The sequence below is a fragment of the Coregonus clupeaformis genome, chromosome 2 (genome assembly GCF_020615455.1).
Source record: "Coregonus clupeaformis isolate EN_2021a chromosome 2, ASM2061545v1, whole genome shotgun sequence".
NCBI lineage: Eukaryota > Metazoa > Chordata > Actinopteri > Salmoniformes > Salmonidae > Coregonus > Coregonus clupeaformis.
Window position 1 is genome coordinate 1652085 of NC_059193.1, and position 19623 is coordinate 1671707.

Below are 19623 nucleotides of genomic sequence, written 5' to 3' on the forward strand. Positions count from 1 at the left end.
GGGTAGGCTGTCATTGCAAATAAGAATTTGTTTTTAACTTACTTGCCTAGTTAAATAAATAAAAAATAATTATACTTCTTCGGATTTTATATGGTGGTTGGCAACCAACTTTAAAAGGTACATTACCAACACCAAATGGACTGGAGTGTGGACCTCCATCTTTCAATAACTCACGTGGGTATATGCTCCTAAAAACCAATGAGGAGATGGGAGAGGCGGGACTTGCAGCGCGTCAAGCATCCAAAATAGAACCAAGTTCTATTTTATCGCCTGGCTACGCATACGCTCGTTGGCGCTTGAAATTATTGAATAACGTGTATGTGTAAATGCATTTTGCAACGCTCGCACACGCAATGCGGGAGGTGTGGTCAGCATGTTAGGCACATCTGTTAACAGCTACGTCCAACATCCTGGAGACACTTCGTTCCAAACTGTATTCAAATGAATAGAAAACTCAATGATAGAAAACACATCATATAGACGTGACATATTAAGGATGAAAAATTAGCAGAGTGGGAAGGGGGAAGATTTGATATCCTGGAGAGGAGAGAAGCAATTTTGAAAAGTGAACGTTAACACAATGTCTTCAAGCCTAAACATGAGTGAGTCACACAGCAAAGGGAGTTAAACATCTCATAGTTGCTTATCTTCTCCAAGTCTCACTCCCAAGACTACTTGGCTCTACTAAAGCCAAATGAAAACACAAACATCATATAAAAGTCAGAGAGGAGAGAACTTGGTGGGGAGACGACATTAAGGGAAATATTGATTCTGTCCGTCCAAGCAGCACGGCATCATGGTCAATAAAGCCCCTTACTTTCCCTTAATGGTGTTACTTCACAAATGGCACCTTATTCCCTATATAGTGCACTAATTTTGACCAGAACCCTATGGGCCCTGATCAAAAGTTGTGCACTATATAGGGAATAGGGTGACATTTGGGACGCAGCCCTAGGAGATGCGACAGGCACTACCTCTTCCCATCCCCTGTGGCTTCAGCCAACAATGCCATAAACCCAAGACAGATGCTCGTTCTAAATGTTATTTTATTATGGCTGACAGGAAATACATTTCTTTATCAATAGCAATTTGTCCAGGTTAGTGCCTGGGCCCGGCTGGCGTGACTGGAAAGACCGGCCAGATCAACAAAGATGACCCGTTAAGCTGTTTTACTAATGCTTATTCTACGGTATTAGAGGGACACACACACACACACACACACACACACACAGTGTCTCTCAAACACACATCGTTGGAGAGCATCTGTTGCAGACAAGCTTACAGATGATTGCTTACCAATTTTGACCGTTGTTCACGAAAAGCTACAAAAATAACCAAATAAGTGGAGGACTTGAGGCAGTCTGAACGAGCCCACAGCGCCATAACCATCATAATGAATATAATTAATTGCGGGCCGCAATTTAGACTCAAATTGGTACAGTACGCTTACTTCTCTGAATAGAGGTCCATACACAACACACATTTACGTCAATAAAAGACAAAACAATCCAAAAACTAAACAATGATCTTAGTCCCTGTGAATACCCACCCTAAAACACACCTCAAAAGAACTTAATAGCCGTAGCCTAATGCTAGCGCCTCCCATTCACTCTATAGGGGCATTTCCCATCCATACTGTAATAGGGGCTACATTAAGCGCTAGGCTAAACGACTTCCTCATTCACTGTGAGGCTTTTGGAGCCCATCCAGTACCATTAGAGAGGAATGATGTGTTTATCAGACATTATGGGACATGCACCTGCTCTATTGTGACGAAGAGGGGAGGAAAGGTGAGTACTGCATCCCAAATGGCACCCTATTTCCTACATAGTGCACTACTTTTGACCAGAGTGCAATGGCTACATCTATGGGTCCTGGTCAAAAGTAGTGCACTATATAGGGAATAGGGTGACATTTGGGATGCTGACGAGAAGTGGGGAAGGAGCTGGGAGGGAAGCCACGATGCCTCATCAAGGCTGGCTAATAGATCACCCACTCACACCCAGGAAATTACCTCTCGATGGCGCCCTCTCCCAGGCATAATTAATTGAGCCCCAAGAAAAGGATAGGTGGAAAGGGGGATGAAATAAGCGCTGATGTGCTTCGGAAGATAAATAGATTGAACACATGTGGGAGAAAGAATGAATGTGACCTTTTTTACTATTAATGGAATAGAGAATTGGCAGGGGGTTTCTGCAAACTTGTCCTTTCTCTTCCTTTCTTTTGGAATCAGGATCAGGAAACTATACAGCGCATTCAGGAAGTATTCACACCCCTCGACTTTTTCCACAGTTTGTTGTGTTACAAAGTGGGATTAAAATTGATTTAACTGTCATTTTTTGTCAATGATCTAGACCAAATACTATAATGTCCATATATATATATATATATATATATATATATATATATATATGGTATGTGTTTGGGTAAAAATTACATTTTTGTTTTATTCTATAAACTACTGACAACATTTCTCCCAAATTCCAAATAAAAATATTGTCATTTAGAGCATTTATTTGCAGAAAATGACAACTGGTCAAAATAACAAAAAAGATGCAGTGTTGTCAGACCTCGAATAATGCAAAAAAAATAAGTTCATGTTCATTTTTAAACAACACAATAGTAATGTTTTAACTTAGTAAGAGTTCAGAAATCAATATATGGTGGAATAACCCTGATTTTCAAATCACAGCTTTCATGCGTCTTGGCATGCTCTCCACCAGTGTTTCACATTGATGTTGGGTGACTTTATGCCACTCCTGGCGCAAAAATTCAAGCAGCTCGGCTTTGTTTGATGGCTTGTGACCATCCATCTTCCTCTTGATCACATTCCAGAAGTTTTCAATGGGGTTCAGGTCTGGAGATTGGGCTGGGTCTTGATCTGGTGGTCCTCCATCCACACCTTGATTGTCCTGGCTGTGTGGCATGGCGCATTGTCCTGCTGGAAAAAACAATCCTCAGAGTTGGGGAACAATGTCAGCCTTGCTGAAGCACCCCCAGATCATCAACGATCCTCCACCAGATTTCACAGTGGGTGCGAGACACTGTGGCTTGTAGGCCTCTCCAGGTCTCGGTCTAACCATTAGACGACCAGATGTTGGGCAAAGCTGAAAATTTGACTCATCAGAGAAGATGACCTTACTCCAGTCCTCTACGGTCCAATCCTTATTTTATTCTACTTTACCTTTATTTAACTAGGCAAGTCAGTTAAGAACAAATTCTTATTTACAAATGACAGCCTACACCGGCCAAACCCGGACGACGCTGGGCCAATTGTGCTCCGCCCTATGGGACTCCCAATCACGGCCGGTTGTGATACAGCCTGGAATCGAACCAGGGGGTCTGTAGTGACGCCTCAAGCACTGAGATGCAGTGCCTTAGACCACTGCGCCACTCGGTAGGCTCTTATGGTCTTTTGCAAACCTCAGCCTGGCTCTTCTTTGCTTCTCATTGATGAAGGGCTTTTTTCTAGCTTTGCACGACTTCAGCCCTGCCCCAAGGAGCCTGTTTCAAACCGTCCTCGCCGTGCACTTCACCCCAGCTGCCGTTTGCCATTCTTTTTGTAGGTCACTTGATGTCATCCTACGGTTGTTGAGTGACATTCAAATGAGTTGGCGGTCATCCCGGTCAGTAGAGAGTCGTTTTCGCCCTCTGCCGGTCTGTAGCTTTGTTGTCCCCAATGTCTGCTGCTTGACCTTGTTCTTATGAACCGCCGTCTTTGAAATTTTAAGGATGGAAGCAACCTGATGCTCACTGTATTTCTCTGCCAGTAAAGCCAGAATTGAACCCTTCTTTTCCTCACCTCAAAACTTCCCTTTTCAACTCTTTTGGCATGGTCAATAGTTATTTTTTGATTAATATTACTTTTGAGGTACTATTAGCACTGCTTTTGCCATCCAGCTGGTCCTATTGCAAGAGGATAGTGATGACCACAGCAGTGGTTTTTATACTTTTCCTTGTTAAATAAGATTTGGTTCATGTGATCACCTAATCAGTACCTAATTCAGTAGAATGAGGTGTGCCTGTGTTGGAATTCAACAGACACTGGAATGGAATGGCTGTCATACATGTAGAGATGCTGATTTAAGAAACATTTGAAGTGGTCTCTTGATAGAGAAATTTGTATGGTTAGAGTAATGACTAAAAGTGTTCCACCCCGATACTGTATAAATGTGTAAACTGTGTTAGAGTTATAAGACAATAAACCCAGTAACAGAAAAGGGGGTTAGAAACTGCTGAGACAAACATTCCAGGAGAAAGGATACCTAGAAACTGTCAAACTTAAACATTCTGTACTGTGGAAATTTACAGGCTGCCTAAAGGTGGGCGGAGCAAAGTCCTTTGTGTGGACGCATATAAAAGGGCTGTGTGTGTTTTTAGCGCCAGAGCTCTCTCTGAATAAAATTGACGATGCATTACAGACTGGAGAATTTGTTTAATTCTTAATTAACTAGAGCCTTACAACCGCTGGGAATTATTCAAAGCTTGAGTATTAGAGATAGAAATTCTTGTGACATCTCTTAATTTTTTCCACAGCTGTATATGAAAAATAAAACACTAATATACTGCATCTTGTTTAGAGAAGTGTTCAGCCATGTTAGAACCACCTTTGGCAGCGATTACAACTGTGAGTCTTTCTGGGTAGGTCTAAGAGCTTTCCACACCTAGATTGTGCAACATTTGCCATTTATTATTTAAAACATTCTTCAAGCTCTGTCAAATTGGTCAACAAAAGTAAACTGTAACTCAGCCACTCAGGAACATTCACCGTTATCTTGGTACGCAACTCCAGTGCAGATTTGGCCTTGTATTTTAGGTTATTGTCCTGCTGAAAGGTGAATTCATCTACAAGTGTCTGGTGGAAAGCAGACTGAACCAGGTTTTCCTCTAGGATTTTGCCGGTGCTGAGCTCCATTCAGTTTCTTTTTTATCCTGAAAAACTTTCCAGTCCTTAAAGATGAAAAGAATACCCATAACATGATGCAGCCACCACTATGCTTGAAAACATGGAGAGTGGTACTCAGTAATGTGTTGTATTGGATTTGCCTCAAACATAACACTTTTTATTCAGGAAAACAATTGAATTGCTTTGCCACATTATTTTGCAGCATTACTTTGGATGCATGTTTTGGAAGATTTTTATTCTGTACAGGCTTCCTTTTCACTCTGTCAATTAGGTTATTATTGTGGAGTAACTACAATGTTGTTTATCATCCTCAGTTTTCTCCCATCACACCCATTAAAACTAACTGTTTTAACGTCACCATTGGCATCATGGTGAAATCCCGGAGAGGTTTTCTTCATGAGTTAGGAAGTAGGCCTGTATATTTGTAGTGACTGGGTGTATTGATACACCATCCAAAGTGTAATGAATAACTTCACCATGCTCAAAGGGATATTCAATGTCTAATTTTTTTATGTTTACCCATCTAGCAATAGGTGCCCTTCTTTGCATTGGAAAACCTCCCTGGTCTTTGAGCCTTACAATGTGTGTTTGAAATTCACTGCTCGACATTACAGATAATTGTATGTGTGGGGTACAGAGATGAGGTAGTCATTCAGAAATCATGTTAAAACACTAGTATTGCACAGAGTGAGTCCATGCAACGTATTATGTGACTTGTTAAGCAAATGTTTACTACAGAACTTAATTAGGCTTGCCATAAAGGGGTTGAATACTTATTGACTCAAGATATGTCAGCTTTTCATTTCTTATTAATTTGTAAAATTCTCGAAAAACATAAATCCACTTTGAAATTATGGGGTATTGTGTGTAGGCCAGTGACCAAAGAAATCAATAATTTAATCAATTTTAAATTCATGCTGTAACACAACAAAATGTGGAAAAAGTCAAGGAGTGTGACTACTTTCTGAAGGCACTGTAAATATATAAATCAACTTTCGTGATTGGCTCATAATGCTACTGTTAATGCCTTTCGACAGTATGTACACCGGGGAAATACGCTGCATACCACTCCATTTTAGAATAGACACTCACTAAGGACAAGTTTTGCAAAGGGAGGGTATATTACAGGAAACTTTCTACGTTTACCAGTAAACTACCAGAACTTGTGTATCTTTCAAGGATTTTATGTAATCTATCACAAGACATCTAGTGGCCCTATTGGGTACTTCATATTACTCAGGCTTTATCACATGTAAAATATATGAAATAATTCAATTTGATTTTAAAATAAAATAGAATGACAAGCTGTAAAACATTATCCTAAATATAAACCATACATTTAGTGAATACCATTGGTATTTAATATGATGGTTTTAGCATGAAATACCCTTTTTTTTACACATTTATTTTACTATGTCAATATATGTACTCATTATCAATATTTTGGCGTCAAACTGGCGGCAGTTGTGAAAAAAGTCAATAGTTGGAGGAGTTGCAGTGGTAATTTAAAATAATGCCATTGTTGATTAGATGCTTTTTCATTAATTAGGCTATTTTCTCTTGAACCATACCCACTGGGCAAACACTGGTTGAATCAACGCTGTTTCCACATAATTTCAATGAAATTACTTTCAACCAACGTGGAATAGTTGTTGAATTGACGTCTGTGCCCAGTGGGTACGGTCTATCTACTAGAAACTCATGGACAATATCGACACATAAAAAATGAATACTATATGAATACATTTTTTTTTTTATTCAAGTATAAATTGGCAAGTTACGATAGATTGCTATAGATTTTCTGTTAATTACCAAAATTACTGAAGATTCCAGTAACTTTGGTAAATTACCGGTAGCTTCACAACCCTACTAAGGACGCAACAAACCAAAGGGCCAATCAGAGAAGTAGAGGGGGTGGCTCAGTCCCATAGAGGTTAATGGAAGGGCTAAGGTCAGGGGTGAGGCTTAGACAGGATACATTCTAACACCTACTGCATTGCTTTGTATGAGGCTTTTCGAGGACAGTTACTGTACTACAGTGGACAGGTAAGGCTGATGTGGTGGTGCTTAACCATGGTGGTTCATAGGGACTCGTGTGTGTGTGTGTGTGTGTGTGTGTGTGTGTGTCTCACCATGCTTGCAGCTCCTGCTCAGCCTTTGCCCTCTCCTTCAACAGGCCTTTCTGCAGATCCTCAGTGATCTTCTTCCTCAGCTCCTCTTCATCAACTATTGGAGAGACAGACAGATAGGCCAGGGTGAGGCACTGTGAGTGTGTGAGACATGCACTGTATGATGTGCCTGTGTGTGTTGACTTGCTGTGGGCAATAAAACATGGTGTGTGAGTGCTGTGAGAGTAGTGAGGTGGGACTGGTCTCTTGCCCCTCAGGCTCTCTTGCCTTATGAGCTATACAGCCAGAGGAGGGGAAGGGAGGGCTATACAGCCAGAGGAGGGGAAGGGAGGGCTATACAGCCAGAGGAGGGGAAGGGAGGGCTATACAGCCAGAGGAGGGGAAGGGAGGGCTATACAGCCAGAGGAGGGGAAGGGAGGGCTATACAGCCAGAGGAGGGGAAAGGAGGGCTATACAGCCAGAGGAGGGGAAAGGAGGGCTATACAGCCAGAGGAGGGGAAAGGAGGGCTATACAGCCAGAGGAGGGGAAGGGAGGGCTATACAGCCAGAGGAGGGGAAGGGAGGGCTATACAGCCAGAGGAGGGGAGGGAGGGCTATACAGCCAGAGTAGAGGAGGGCTATACAGCCAGAGGAGAGGAGAGTTAGATCTGCCACGCACCACTAATCACCTGCGCTATAAAAAACCTCATCACATACTCACACACAACCTCCCCACACAATTTGTTATTGCTTTACTTTCCCCCAATCTCCCAAACTCCTTGTATTTATGTCACTGGTGTCATGGCGTGTTTGACCGTGTGTCTTCTTGGTCCTATCTTGGCAGGTAATTAAGCATGAAAGTAAGACGTGGGGCGAGCTAAGAGGCCAAGACGTGCTCTGAAGGCAGAAGTGCCATGCGGTGCGTCGGTGCAGTAGCAACACTGCAGTGCTTGGAGAGAGAGAGAGAGAGAGAGGGGTGTGTGCTTACAGATGACTCAAGTGAGACTGGCGCATTACAGAGAGATGGGATAATCGCCATTGTCAGAGAGCCTATTATTATCAGGTAGACCCGGTCACAGTGTAGCGGTGAAGAACAGACAGACACACACACACATCCAAATTGGCTGGCTGGCTAACTCCCATTCGCCAAACAAGTGGAACACCTATAATCTCTAACACACTGTAGAGCAGAGCAGGAAAGCCCTTATAGACTGTTTGTGACTGGAGCTTGTTATAGCCCAGCTTCTAGTCTGCTGGGTATCACACCCCCCCCCTCCCCTCCTCGGTCCTGAGAAGGATCTAAAATAAAGATCCCCTCTAATGGGGGATAGAGGAAAGAGGGAGGGGAAAGGACAGGGATAGAGGGATGAGTGTAGGAGGGAGGAAAATTAGGGATGAAACCCCACTCTTCTATTCCCTGGACCTGGATTCAGTCAGCTTCACTTGAGAGATGTCCTTGGCATGGTGCTCCCGTGCGTGTGTGCGGAGTAGTCCCAGTCTCTGCTGAGTTAATTAAACTCTCAGGCTAACAGAGCCCAGGCACAAGCAGGTGTCCTTCCCTGCGTTAGCCAACTAGTGCATAATCAACCTGACTCATTACTAAGACCCCTCCTTGCTTCAGGTGAGTCATTATCCCAGACCGGATTGACACTATCAAAAATGACATTAAAATAGACAAGCATGCTTTTGCAGCTCTGTTACAATAATTTTATAAAATGGGGCCTTTTTAGTCAATGGGAACCTTTATGTTCCCTTTGAGTATCAACAAGGATGTCCACACCCTCCCCTCCGGTCTTTCCTGTGCCATCTACTGATTGTCCCATCAGTAAAAACATAGGCTAGAATCCTTCCGAAAGAAAGTGTCAAAGGAGGGTCTAAGTACGTTATACTGCCGCTTCTCATCAAGGCCAAGAATAGATAGCTGTTTGTTACCGTGAAGATGCCCGGGCCCAATACCATATTTCACGGCAGGAGCTGGCATGGCATTAATCAAACAGTGGGTTGAGGGTAATGGAAGACCCTCCTCCATGTACCATCTCTCCGGGACGCTGATATTTGATAAGTGAATTAAAGATACGGCCCTTAAAAGAGAAAAGAGCTCCACAGGTATCACTCTGGAGTACCAGCCTGCTGCAAGTAAGGTCAAACCTATTTCTCTCGCGCTCTCATTTTCTCCTTCTCTCTGTCTAACCACCTCCCTCTCCTTACATCTCTTTTCCTTCCTCTCCCTCCCTCCCTCTCTCCAACCTTATTTCAGACAACAGAAAGAAGAAAGAGTATAAAGGAGGGTGGACAGAGAGCAGTCTGTAGAAACTTGGAGATAATGCAAAGGGAATGTTGTCATCTCCTGTGAAAAACAACACGTGGCAAATAGTGCATGACGCTAATCAGTTGAGAAAGTTTGACAACATGGTAAAACAAATGGCTGCAATCACTTCAATTGATACTGATAGAGTAGGCCCAGCACAGCTCTGTCACCAAGAATACATCAGAAACACTACCTGTAGAGCTAACTGGTGACAGCAACCAACACATTAGCTGAAGCAGGCTGAGAGAGTGTTAGAAGACTAGAGAGTAAACCTTCTGTGTAATCGGTATTGACTGGAATCCATTTTACAGCCACCAACACTCTTCCTAGAGATGGCCGGCCGCCCGACCAAACTGAGCAATCGGGGGAGAAGGGCCTTGGTCAGGGAGGTGACCAAGAACCCGATGGTCACTCTGACAGAGATCCAGAGTTCCTCTGAGGAGATGGGAGAACCTTCCAGAAGGACAACCATCTCTGCAGCACTCCACCAATCAGGCCTTTATGGTAGAGTGGCCAGAAGGAAGCCACTCCTCAATAAAAAAGGCACATGAAAGCCCGCTTGGAGTTTGCCAAAACACTCTCAGACCATGAGAAACAAGATTATCTGGCCTGAATGCCAAGCGTCACGTCTGGAGGAAACCTGGCACAATCCCTACAGTAAAGCATGGTGGTGGCAGCATCATGCTGTGGGGATGTTTTTCACCGGCAGGGACTGGGAGACTAGTCAGGATCGAGGCAAAGATTAATGGAAAAAATTACAGAGAGATCCTTGATGAAATCCTGCTCCTGAGCGCTCAGGACCTGAGACTGGGGCGAAGGTTGACCTTCCAACAGGACAAGTCCTTGAGTGGTGCCAGAGCCCAGACTTGAACCCGATCAAACTTCTCTGGAGAGACCTGAAAATAGCTGTGCAGCAACACTCCCCATCCAACCTGACAGAGCTTGAGAGGATCTGCAGAGAAGAATGGGAGAAACTCCCCAAATACAGGTGTGCCAAGCTTGTAGCGTCATACCCAAGAAGACTCGATGCTGTAATCGCTGCCAAAAGGTGCTTCAACAAAGTACTGCGTAAATGGTCTGAATACTTATGTAAATGTTATATTTCCGTTTTATTTATTTTTTAAATTTGCAAAAATGTAAAGAAACCAGTTTTTGCTTTGTCATTATGGAGTATTGTGTGTAGATTGATGAGGGGGGAAAAACAATTGAATCAATTTTAGAATAAGGCTGTAACGTAACAAAATGTGGAAAAAGTCAAGTGGTCTGAATACTTTCCGAAGGCACTGTATATAGCGTTTGGCCTGACTCAACAGTTCTTGTGGTCTTACACAATTTTGTGAAGACTATGGACCAAACTGCGTAGGTCTGCAATTACAACCCTCATCATCATCCTCCTCCATGTTCTCCCCGTACTTCCCCACTCCAAGGGTGTCAGCCGTAGAACGGGTTCTGATAGGATAAACACATCAAGGGTCCTTTGGGCCCTCCATCGGCCAGGCGGGGGTCACAGACACTTCCAGATCAACAGAGCCCCCGTGTCAATCCTGAGTAGGACATGTAAATGTTAAAGAGATTAAAAACTCATCATCTTTTTTAGATGTTTTTCCTCCCAACCCCTAAACCCCGGTGAGAAAGAAAAATCTAGAAAGGAGAGAGATAATAGACGGGATGCAAATTGCGTTTCATCAGACGTTTCATTAACCCCGGGACCCGCATAGAGGGCATAATCTGCAACATTACCACTTCTGCACGCCTCGCTCTCACCACGACGCTGCAGCCACACTTTTTCCAACACCTTCAAAAAGATAAACTACCGTAGTAGCCGCTGTCTCGTGCAAAACCGTCAATCTATTAATTTCACAGATTCACTCCCCTATCTTCGCCTGTAATTTAATCACAAGAATAACCGATCACTTCCCATTTGATGATGAAGACCACGGAAGCCGTTTTAGAGGGAGAATGATATGTTGCCAGGTGTTTTATACCTCTCTCTCTCTAGTCATCTTTAAGCAGGCTATTAGGCTGAGATAGCCAGTGTGTGGGCGCTGGAGTATGAATATTTATAACCTGCATAGAGCGGTGTAGGAGGCTCAACCTTGACCATACTGTAATCAGCACACACGCGACTTGGGCGTGATTTAGCGACAGCCAAGTGGTCTAACTCGATACCACCACTCGTGGGCACACATAATCAACCCCCCCCCCCTCCCTCATTAACTTAAGGTCGCGACCTTTATGAAAATGTGGTATTGGGCTCGAGCCTTGGTGACTTTTTAAACGAGACTTGCAGAGTTGCTAGATAGCAGAGTTTTTCAAAAAGATAAGACGCGATCGATACGCCAAGTTGACTTTTTCCTGTTGAGTGCATTTACACTGAGTGTATAAAATATTAGGAACACCTCTTTCATTGACAGACTGACCAGGTGAAAGCTATGATCCCTTATTGATGTCACCTGTTAAACCCACTTCAATCAGTGTAGATCAAGGGGAGGAGACAGGTTGGATTTTTAAGCCTTGAGACATGGATTGTATATGTGTGCCATTCAGAGGGTGAATGGGCAAGACAAAAGATTTAAGTGCTTTTGAACGGGGTATGGTAGTAGGTGCTAGGTGCATTGGTTTGAGTGTGTCAAGCTGCTGGGTTTTTCATGGCCAACAGTTTCCCATGTGTATCAAGAATGGTCCACCACGCACAGGACATGGGCCAGCTTCCCTGTGGAACGCTTTCGACACCTTGTAGTCCATGCCCCGACGAATTGAGGCTGTTCTTAGGGCAAAAGGGGGTGCAACTCAATATTAGGAAGGTGTTCCTAATGTTTTGTGCACTCAGCGTATAATGGACATGGGATAACCTTGTTGAAAACATTTATCCTTTCTTTCAATGTCAACTTACATCACTGTGCTAGGAGGCCACCCACGGTTAGAGAAGAATTTGAAGCAGTCACAAGAACACAATGAATGAAGGTTATAGCTACAATAACACTATAGAAACCTCCACCTGTGTACAGTAGTCATCTAGTAGCCAAACCACCATGCACCTGACCAACCCTTGACGGAAAAAAACGTACGTCACATACTGAGGGAAGGAAGAGGAGGAGGAGAGGAGAAAGGAAGGGGAAAAAAGGGATAGAGAAATCTTTCTCCTCCAACACAAAGCTCATTAGCCAGATGTGAGTGTTATTACTGTCTGGTGATGTGGACAGGAACAGAACACAACTCTTACTCTGGCTGCAATGGTAACCTGTGTGGAAATATGCAGCTCTGTAATACTAACATACCAACTTAGGTAAGAGAGGAGAGAAACTTGCCACCGGACTGACTCGTGCTCCAAAACTTGCAACTTGACTTGTACTTGGTTAAATTGACTTATTGACGCGTCTGGGGTCCGTTACTTTCACCTAAATTCAAAAAGACGTGTGGTCCAACCTTTGCTAAATAAAATGACCCATATCGAAAGATGTGGAGCTCAATCAACGGTTAAAAACAAACTATACTAGAACTGCCCAAAACACTAGCTACAATTAGCCTAGCTTCGCTAGAGCTCCTTGGTCTTTGGTGACCTTTGCCTTGTCTCAAATGTCAAGTCTGGACATACTGTATATATAATGTACTGGGGCAGCAGGTAGCCTGTTGGTTAGGGTGGCGAGCCAGCAACCAGAAGTTTGACAGTTCGAATCCTGGGTCCAACTGGAAAAATCTGTCGGGAAGTGAGCTGGCAACCGGAGGGTTGCTGGTATCAAATCCTACATGCCATTTCCTGCCGTTGTGCCCTTGAGCAAGGCACTTAACCACCCACAACAGCAGCTCCCCGGGCGTCCAGTGTGGCATCCCACCGCACCTCTCCAAAACCTGTAGGAGTATGTGTGTGTGTGGCTTTCGGCAAGGTTGGGTTAAAAGCGTAAGTCAAATTTTGGTTGGACCTTGTGTACAATTAACCAATAAAGTGATCTTAATCTTAATATGATTATGAATAGGGTGAGAATGACATGCAAGGAAAAATAGACCGCTCATCTGTTAGGACTACAAACAAGGGTCCTTAACTGACCGAAAAGGAGCAAAAATGAAAAAAAAGAGTATAACCTTTTGCAAAGACACTAAAGAACATTCTTAAAAATGTAGCTTTTTAAGTGGAACTAGCTGACCATTTTTTTTCAATAATACACAATTCCCCCGCAAAAAATCCATACACATCCCCGCTAAAAAAAATAAGTGAGAGATTGCCGTGTTTATCTGTTAATCTGCAAAGCAATTAACGTGGACAATAGGGAGGGATTTTTTGACAGCGAGAAAAACGGAGAGCGAATGGCCGGGCGCTAATGAAAACAGATTTACACAAAAGTGGTTTTGTTAAGAATGTGTGAATAACGTGCCGTTATAAGACCAATTGTATTAACAATGTCCTCAAGTAGAGAGCCCAAACAGCATACCAAGATACAACTGATAGCATTACCTTACATTACAGCATGGCTGATAAGTGACTTGGGAGTTTTGCTAGGAAGATTTCCATTCCAGATGAACACTTAGGCAGCTAACGCACGCACGCCCACAGCCTTTTCATAATAAGGCCTGGCTGGTTTGTTGTGTGAAACTGAAGAGGTGTCTCTCTAATCACCAGAGGCAGTGCAGCGTGCCTTTAAGACGGCCACTTTTTAATTTCCACACCCATTGTGTGCCGTCAAGGATGGGGAAACCTCCTCGCCCACCGTTTTCATAATCTGTGATGGAACCTCCCACATCCCCATCGTTTCCTGCCTTACCTTAAACAGTCCTATCCCTATGGCGAAAACCTGATACACTCCGATACCAGTGTAAGGTGACCGTTAACATGCAAGACGCAAAGCAGCCCTAAGCAAATGGGCTAGTGGAGGGAAAGAATGATTGACATTTTACACAGAAAAAAACAGTAAAAAGTTAGTTACAGGATTCCGACAAAAAGTAGGAAAAAGGGCAATCGTTTCAGCTGCCAAGTGGGATAAAATATAGGAAATGGCCCTAATTGCGGCATCAATTCATTAACTTTATTACAAGTAAGAATTAATGGTTTCATTAGCACTTTGGCGATGCCAATGAATCATAATACCAGAGGCCACTGTGAGCAGGATCCTGAGAACTAAGACTAATTACAATCAGAGGGGAAGGAATGTTTGTGTTGTAAGCGTGGGCTGACTTAAAAGTAAGGTCAATATTCACAAATGATCACCGAAAAGCTTGACTTCTAACCCACTGAACAGTGTGATGCCTGGGGTCATGACTGTGACCTACTGTGTGAACATGTCGATTTAAGCCAAAAACACTTTAGCTAATTTCAGAGGAAGTGGAGGCAGCAGTACGATTGACCACCTCTGAATTAGTTACGAGGTGGCCAAATACCAGCACACAGTGCAATAATCCAACTGAACCAGTAAATTATTTGACAGTCTCATTGACAGTTTGATTGGTGTGAATGAATGCATGTCATGTGAGCATGCTGCCACCGAGACACTTATGGCTGTACGCTATAGACCCTTTTCCAGTACACGACACACTGACGTCACGCACAGATGCGCGCAACTCTTGGCAGCAGTAAGAAAGCCTTCGACATCTGCGCCCATTCAACATAGCCTTGATTTACGTTTGTATTACTTCTAAACAAAACAAAGTGGCTTCTCATACTCTTATAATGATGATTTCATTCTTGCTTGAACAGTCACTAAGATTATATTTGCTTGTGATCTTTACAAAATAACTATTTTTGGATGCAGCAGTTGTTAGCTAGAATGCTAATAATCATTGATATAGGCTGTAGCAAAAGCTAGCCAAAGAGCCATTTTACTGGTTGAAGTGTTTTTTAAGTATAATGCAGTTGATTTGCGATGATGACACAAACATTATAGTAGGCAGGACATTCATATGAGCCTTAAAATCCAATTATAATCCAAAAGTAGTGTGAAATGCACTCATAAGCAACATGTAAATAGAGTATTTTTTTGCTGCCGTTCTATAAGAACTCCCCCTTGTTCTGCCACCAACTTGCGCGCATCTCCCTTGTGCGGCAATGTTTGTAAACACAGAAAGTAAACCTTTATGGCTGTACAGTATAGTAGAACTCACCTGCAGGTGGTGATGGTGGTGGAGGTGCTGCAGCCACTGGTTCTGGCTCTGGGGCGGGAGGAGGAGGGGCAACAACTTCCACTGGGAGCTGAGGAGGAGGGGCAGTGGGTTCACAAGTGGGCGGAGCAATGAATTCAGCTGGGGGAGGAGGCGGAGTGATGGGTTCGACTGCAGGCTGCAGGGAGAAAGCTTCCATTGGAGGAGGAGCAGACTCAACAGCAGGGGAGGAGGAGATGGACGCCAATGCAGAGGAAAGGGGAGGAGGTGCAATAAGCTCAATTACGGGAGGGGGTGCAATGGCCTCACTTATGGGAGGAGGTGCAATAAGCTCAATTACAGGAGGAGCAGCAATGGGTTTGATTACAGGAGGAGAAGCAATGGGTTCAATTACAGGAGGAGCAGCAATGGGTTCGATTACAGGAGGAGCAGCAATGGGTTCGATTACAGGAGGAGCAGCAATGGGTTCGATTACAGGAGGAGCAGCAATGGGTTCGATTACAGGAGGAGCAGCAACGGGTTTGATTACAGGAGGAGCAGCAACAGGTTTGATTACAGGAGGAGGTGGTGCAGGGATGGTAATGGGTTCCACAGCAACAGGAGCGGGAACAGGAGTGGGATCAGGGATGGGGGCCAGGGGTTGAACCGGCAGTGGGAGGGTTACCGGCTCAACAGCTGCAGGTGGCGGGGGGGGCGCCACAGGCTTTAAAGCAGCTAGGGGAGGAGGCGGGATCACCATGTCAATGATGGTCAGAGCTGCTACCTGTTCCATGGGGGGTGGGGGTGGAGCCACTACTTCAGTGACAGGTGCAGGAGGTGGTGGTGGTAGTGCGATGGGTTCTCTGGGTGGAAGCGAGGTGATGGGATCGAAGGGGGGTCTGAGGGGAGGCACTGGAATGATGAGGGGGGAGGGAGCAGCAACAGTGGGTGGGACCTGTGGAAGGGAGGGGGGAAGAAGGGGGGCTATGGGCTCCCTCATTCGGTTGATGACATTCTCAGAGAGCTGCAGAAGAGAGAGAAGAGCAATATGTGAGAGAAAACCAACGGGAGAAAAAAAAAGCACAACTAACAAGGACACCAGATCTGAACAACACTAAACACTTCAACTGCACTACACTCAAAGTCGAAAGGCAAGTTCTCACAATATACTTTTCAAGTCTCAGGCTCAGCCTCAACCAATGTTAGCCTACTTAATCAACTCTAGGTGCACTAGCTCTATCACAATAGCCTGAGCAGTGTTTTCCCTATATGTATTTAGAAGTGGCACACCACCGCTGTTAAATTGTGTACACCACTGCAAAAAAATAAAATAATAAGCTAGTCCCCCACCCCCTGTTGAAAAAAATCCAAGGGGAAACTCTGGCCTGAGTCTCTAGTGTAGTAGTCTTCCCTTGCTCCCTTGGACAAGTGACAGCTCATGCCATTACAAAACATTACCCAATTTTCATCAAACTCATCTTTTAACACAATCAATCCTAATCTTTTCAAATACAGTCAGAATAGAATGCAATGGTGACCCACTTGAGCAATAACATTAGCTAGGCTAGCACTTGATCATGCCTCTCAGTTCCATTACATTACACACAAGAGTCATTGGATGAAGGAATCTTCTGTAGGGGGTGTTTTGTTAAGAGCCCCAGCGCTCAATCTGAACATTAACACGCGTTGCTTGCTGTACAGTTTTGGAAGCATAATGACCTTATCTTTCATATCAGCAATAAATAATTTTTAAAAAACAGAAGCTTAAATTGACACACCTTCATATGGTTAGGGTTCCCACACGGCCATATCTCCATGTTACAGCACTTGTTTACCGACCACCTGTGCTAATTAGCTATCTAGCATGCTCTAAACACCTGTGTGTCAGCATAACTCAATAAGTGTAGTTTCGTCGGATGGCGGCACCCATAGCTGTATGGATCTGTAACTGCTACAGTAAGTGTATATTTTCTATTTGACGGATTCTTTCTCGCTGATAAAAGATAAGGGACATATGTTTCTAACGCCGTATCACAAGCAATGATTATTGACGTTTCTAAATGTTAAAACAGCGTCTTGATTGTAGTTTACATCAGGTAGTGGTGGGCGAAGCTTATGGCTGAAAACTGTAGAGCGAAGGCAGAATGCTGCCTAGAGTTTTCATGCTCTAGGCCTAGGCTATATTACATACTTCCAATGTATAACACTGGCTGTGCTATGTGGGTGTACTAGCTACAACTGCAAGGTGTGTTTTGTTTATTGATCTGTACAAACACACGTGGCAAGAATTCAGAAGGAAAACAACGATTAGTTACCGGAGTGTAACTCCAGTTCTATGAGTGGAGCGGAGCCCCATAGGGGAGCTCTGCTCCTAGTGGTTTACCCTCTGCCCTAAGGCAGCAACAGCCTGAGACAAAATTATGCACACACCTGCAGCCAATAGGAGCACAGGTGTCCCTATAAGAGGGGATGCCTCCCCTCAATCAGCCTCCCGAGATATTTATCTTCAGCGAGACTAGAGAGGGTCGGCAGGGCCTTAAGTCCTATGGGGCTCCGCTCCACTCATAGAACTGGAGTTACACTCCGGTAACTAATCGTTCTATATCGTGGAGCTCCGCCCCACTCATAGAACTGGAGTTACACTCCGGTAACTAATCGTTCTATATCGTGGAGCTCCGCCCCATAGGGGAGCTCTGCTCCTAGTGGTTTAAGGCGGAGCGTAGCGCTCCAAAATGTACTCCCTGCCGAGCCTAACACTTCCCATCGAAACGAAAAGGTCAGGCCTGGCAATGGCTGCAACCAAGTCCCGCAGTACTGCAACTAAAAAACCCTACGGGCGTCACAATATACCGCGTCATCGGTTAAAGACCCGCCCCACCTAGTCCAATGGCAATGCCAATGACTAGTGGGCAGATCACCAGAATAGAAGCCATACTAATCTGTACTAGCAGATAGATGTGCCTCAATATCCTGTGAAAACACTACCAACCACTAATGGAATGACACCAAATGTCACTCTACATTTGTGAACGCGGTAGACCGCCTCACTCACTCAATGGAATCCCAGAGATTAGTGTGCAGGAACAAAACATGGGTCATACTAAACTGAACAAGCAGATAGATGACCTCACATTCTGTCAATCAACGCATGCTTCTACTGTACTGAACCTGTCAGTCAGGAGTCATGCTACAAAATATGTTTTCTTATCCAAAGCGGACCTGATGGAAACCTTGTCCATAGTCCTGCTTTTTCCTCTCTTCCTAGCTCAAGATCTCCCTTCAGCTATGCTGAGTACAGACCGAGCCAAAGAGTTAGAAAACACATCTGTCCAAAAACACGTCTTCCTAACCAAAGCGGACCTGATGGAAACCTGTGTCCACAGTCCTGCTTCTCCTCTCTTTTCTTGCTCAAGATCTCCCTTCAGCCACGCTGAGTACAGATCGAGCCAGAGAGTTAGAAGACATATCTAAGAGATAGAAACGGATAAATGGAGACGGGCGTCGACCACGATGCTGCTCTACAGATATCCTCTACCCCTGTTCCTCTGAAAAGGGCAGTAGAAGCCGCTACCCCACGAGTGGAGTGAGCTCTGATACCCTGAGGCAATTGCCGCCCCGCTGCCTCATAAGCTGTCTCAATGCCTTCACAAAGCCAGTGAGACAACCGCTGTTTTGAAAGTGGTCTACCTAGTGCAGCCGCACCGTGACACACAAACAACTGAGGCGATGACCTAATCGCTGCTGTGCGCTCAACTTAACACGCCAAAGCGCGTACCGGGCACAGGCGATGGAGCTTCTCCTCACTCCTTTCTCTATGAGGAGTGTGACGACCCTCCCACTCTGTCTGCCGTATTCTCTCTTTGTTCTTGTTTCCTTGTTAGGATGCCGGTGGGCGGAGTTGGGAGGGTCGTCAGCTACATGGGAAACACCTGGGCCGGGTGTGTCCCAGGATAAATGGACCTCTTCCACATTCATTAGGGAGACTCTCTCCAGGCAGTTACTTTGATCTTGGTTGTGATATTTTTGAGGCCTTTTTGGGTTGTTTGCTTTGGCACTTTTCAACACTTTTCCATATTACATTTATGCATGCAAACACTCACGTACACTACTGATTACTGATTACACACACCATTGTTATTTGATTTAGTTTACTTTAATTAATAAATATATACTTTGAGTACTCCTTGTCTCCACGTGTCTCCCCTTTTTGTTACGAACTTGAGCCGGTTCGTGAC

General features: G+C 44.3%; 1 protein-coding gene across 8 annotated transcripts in view; it reads right to left on the reverse strand.

Annotated features, from left to right (window-relative positions):
- LOC121550000 (MICOS complex subunit MIC19) overlaps window positions 1-19623 on the reverse strand; it is a 106461-nt gene that overhangs the window by 76214 nt on the left and 10624 nt on the right. For 4 of the 8 annotated variants that reach the window (XM_045225669.1, XM_045225668.1, XM_045225666.1 and 1 more), the window contains exons 2-3: window positions 15413-16412; window positions 7039-7132 (exon numbers count right to left, since the gene is read on the reverse strand). In XM_045225669.1, coding sequence (XP_045081604.1) covers window positions 7039-7132; window positions 15413-16412 — 1094 coding nt within the window. The remainder of the gene's footprint in view (window positions 1-7038; window positions 7133-15412; window positions 16413-19623) is intronic. The other 4 variants (XM_045225683.1, XM_045225680.1, XM_045225671.1 and 1 more) reach the window with 4 other exon arrangements.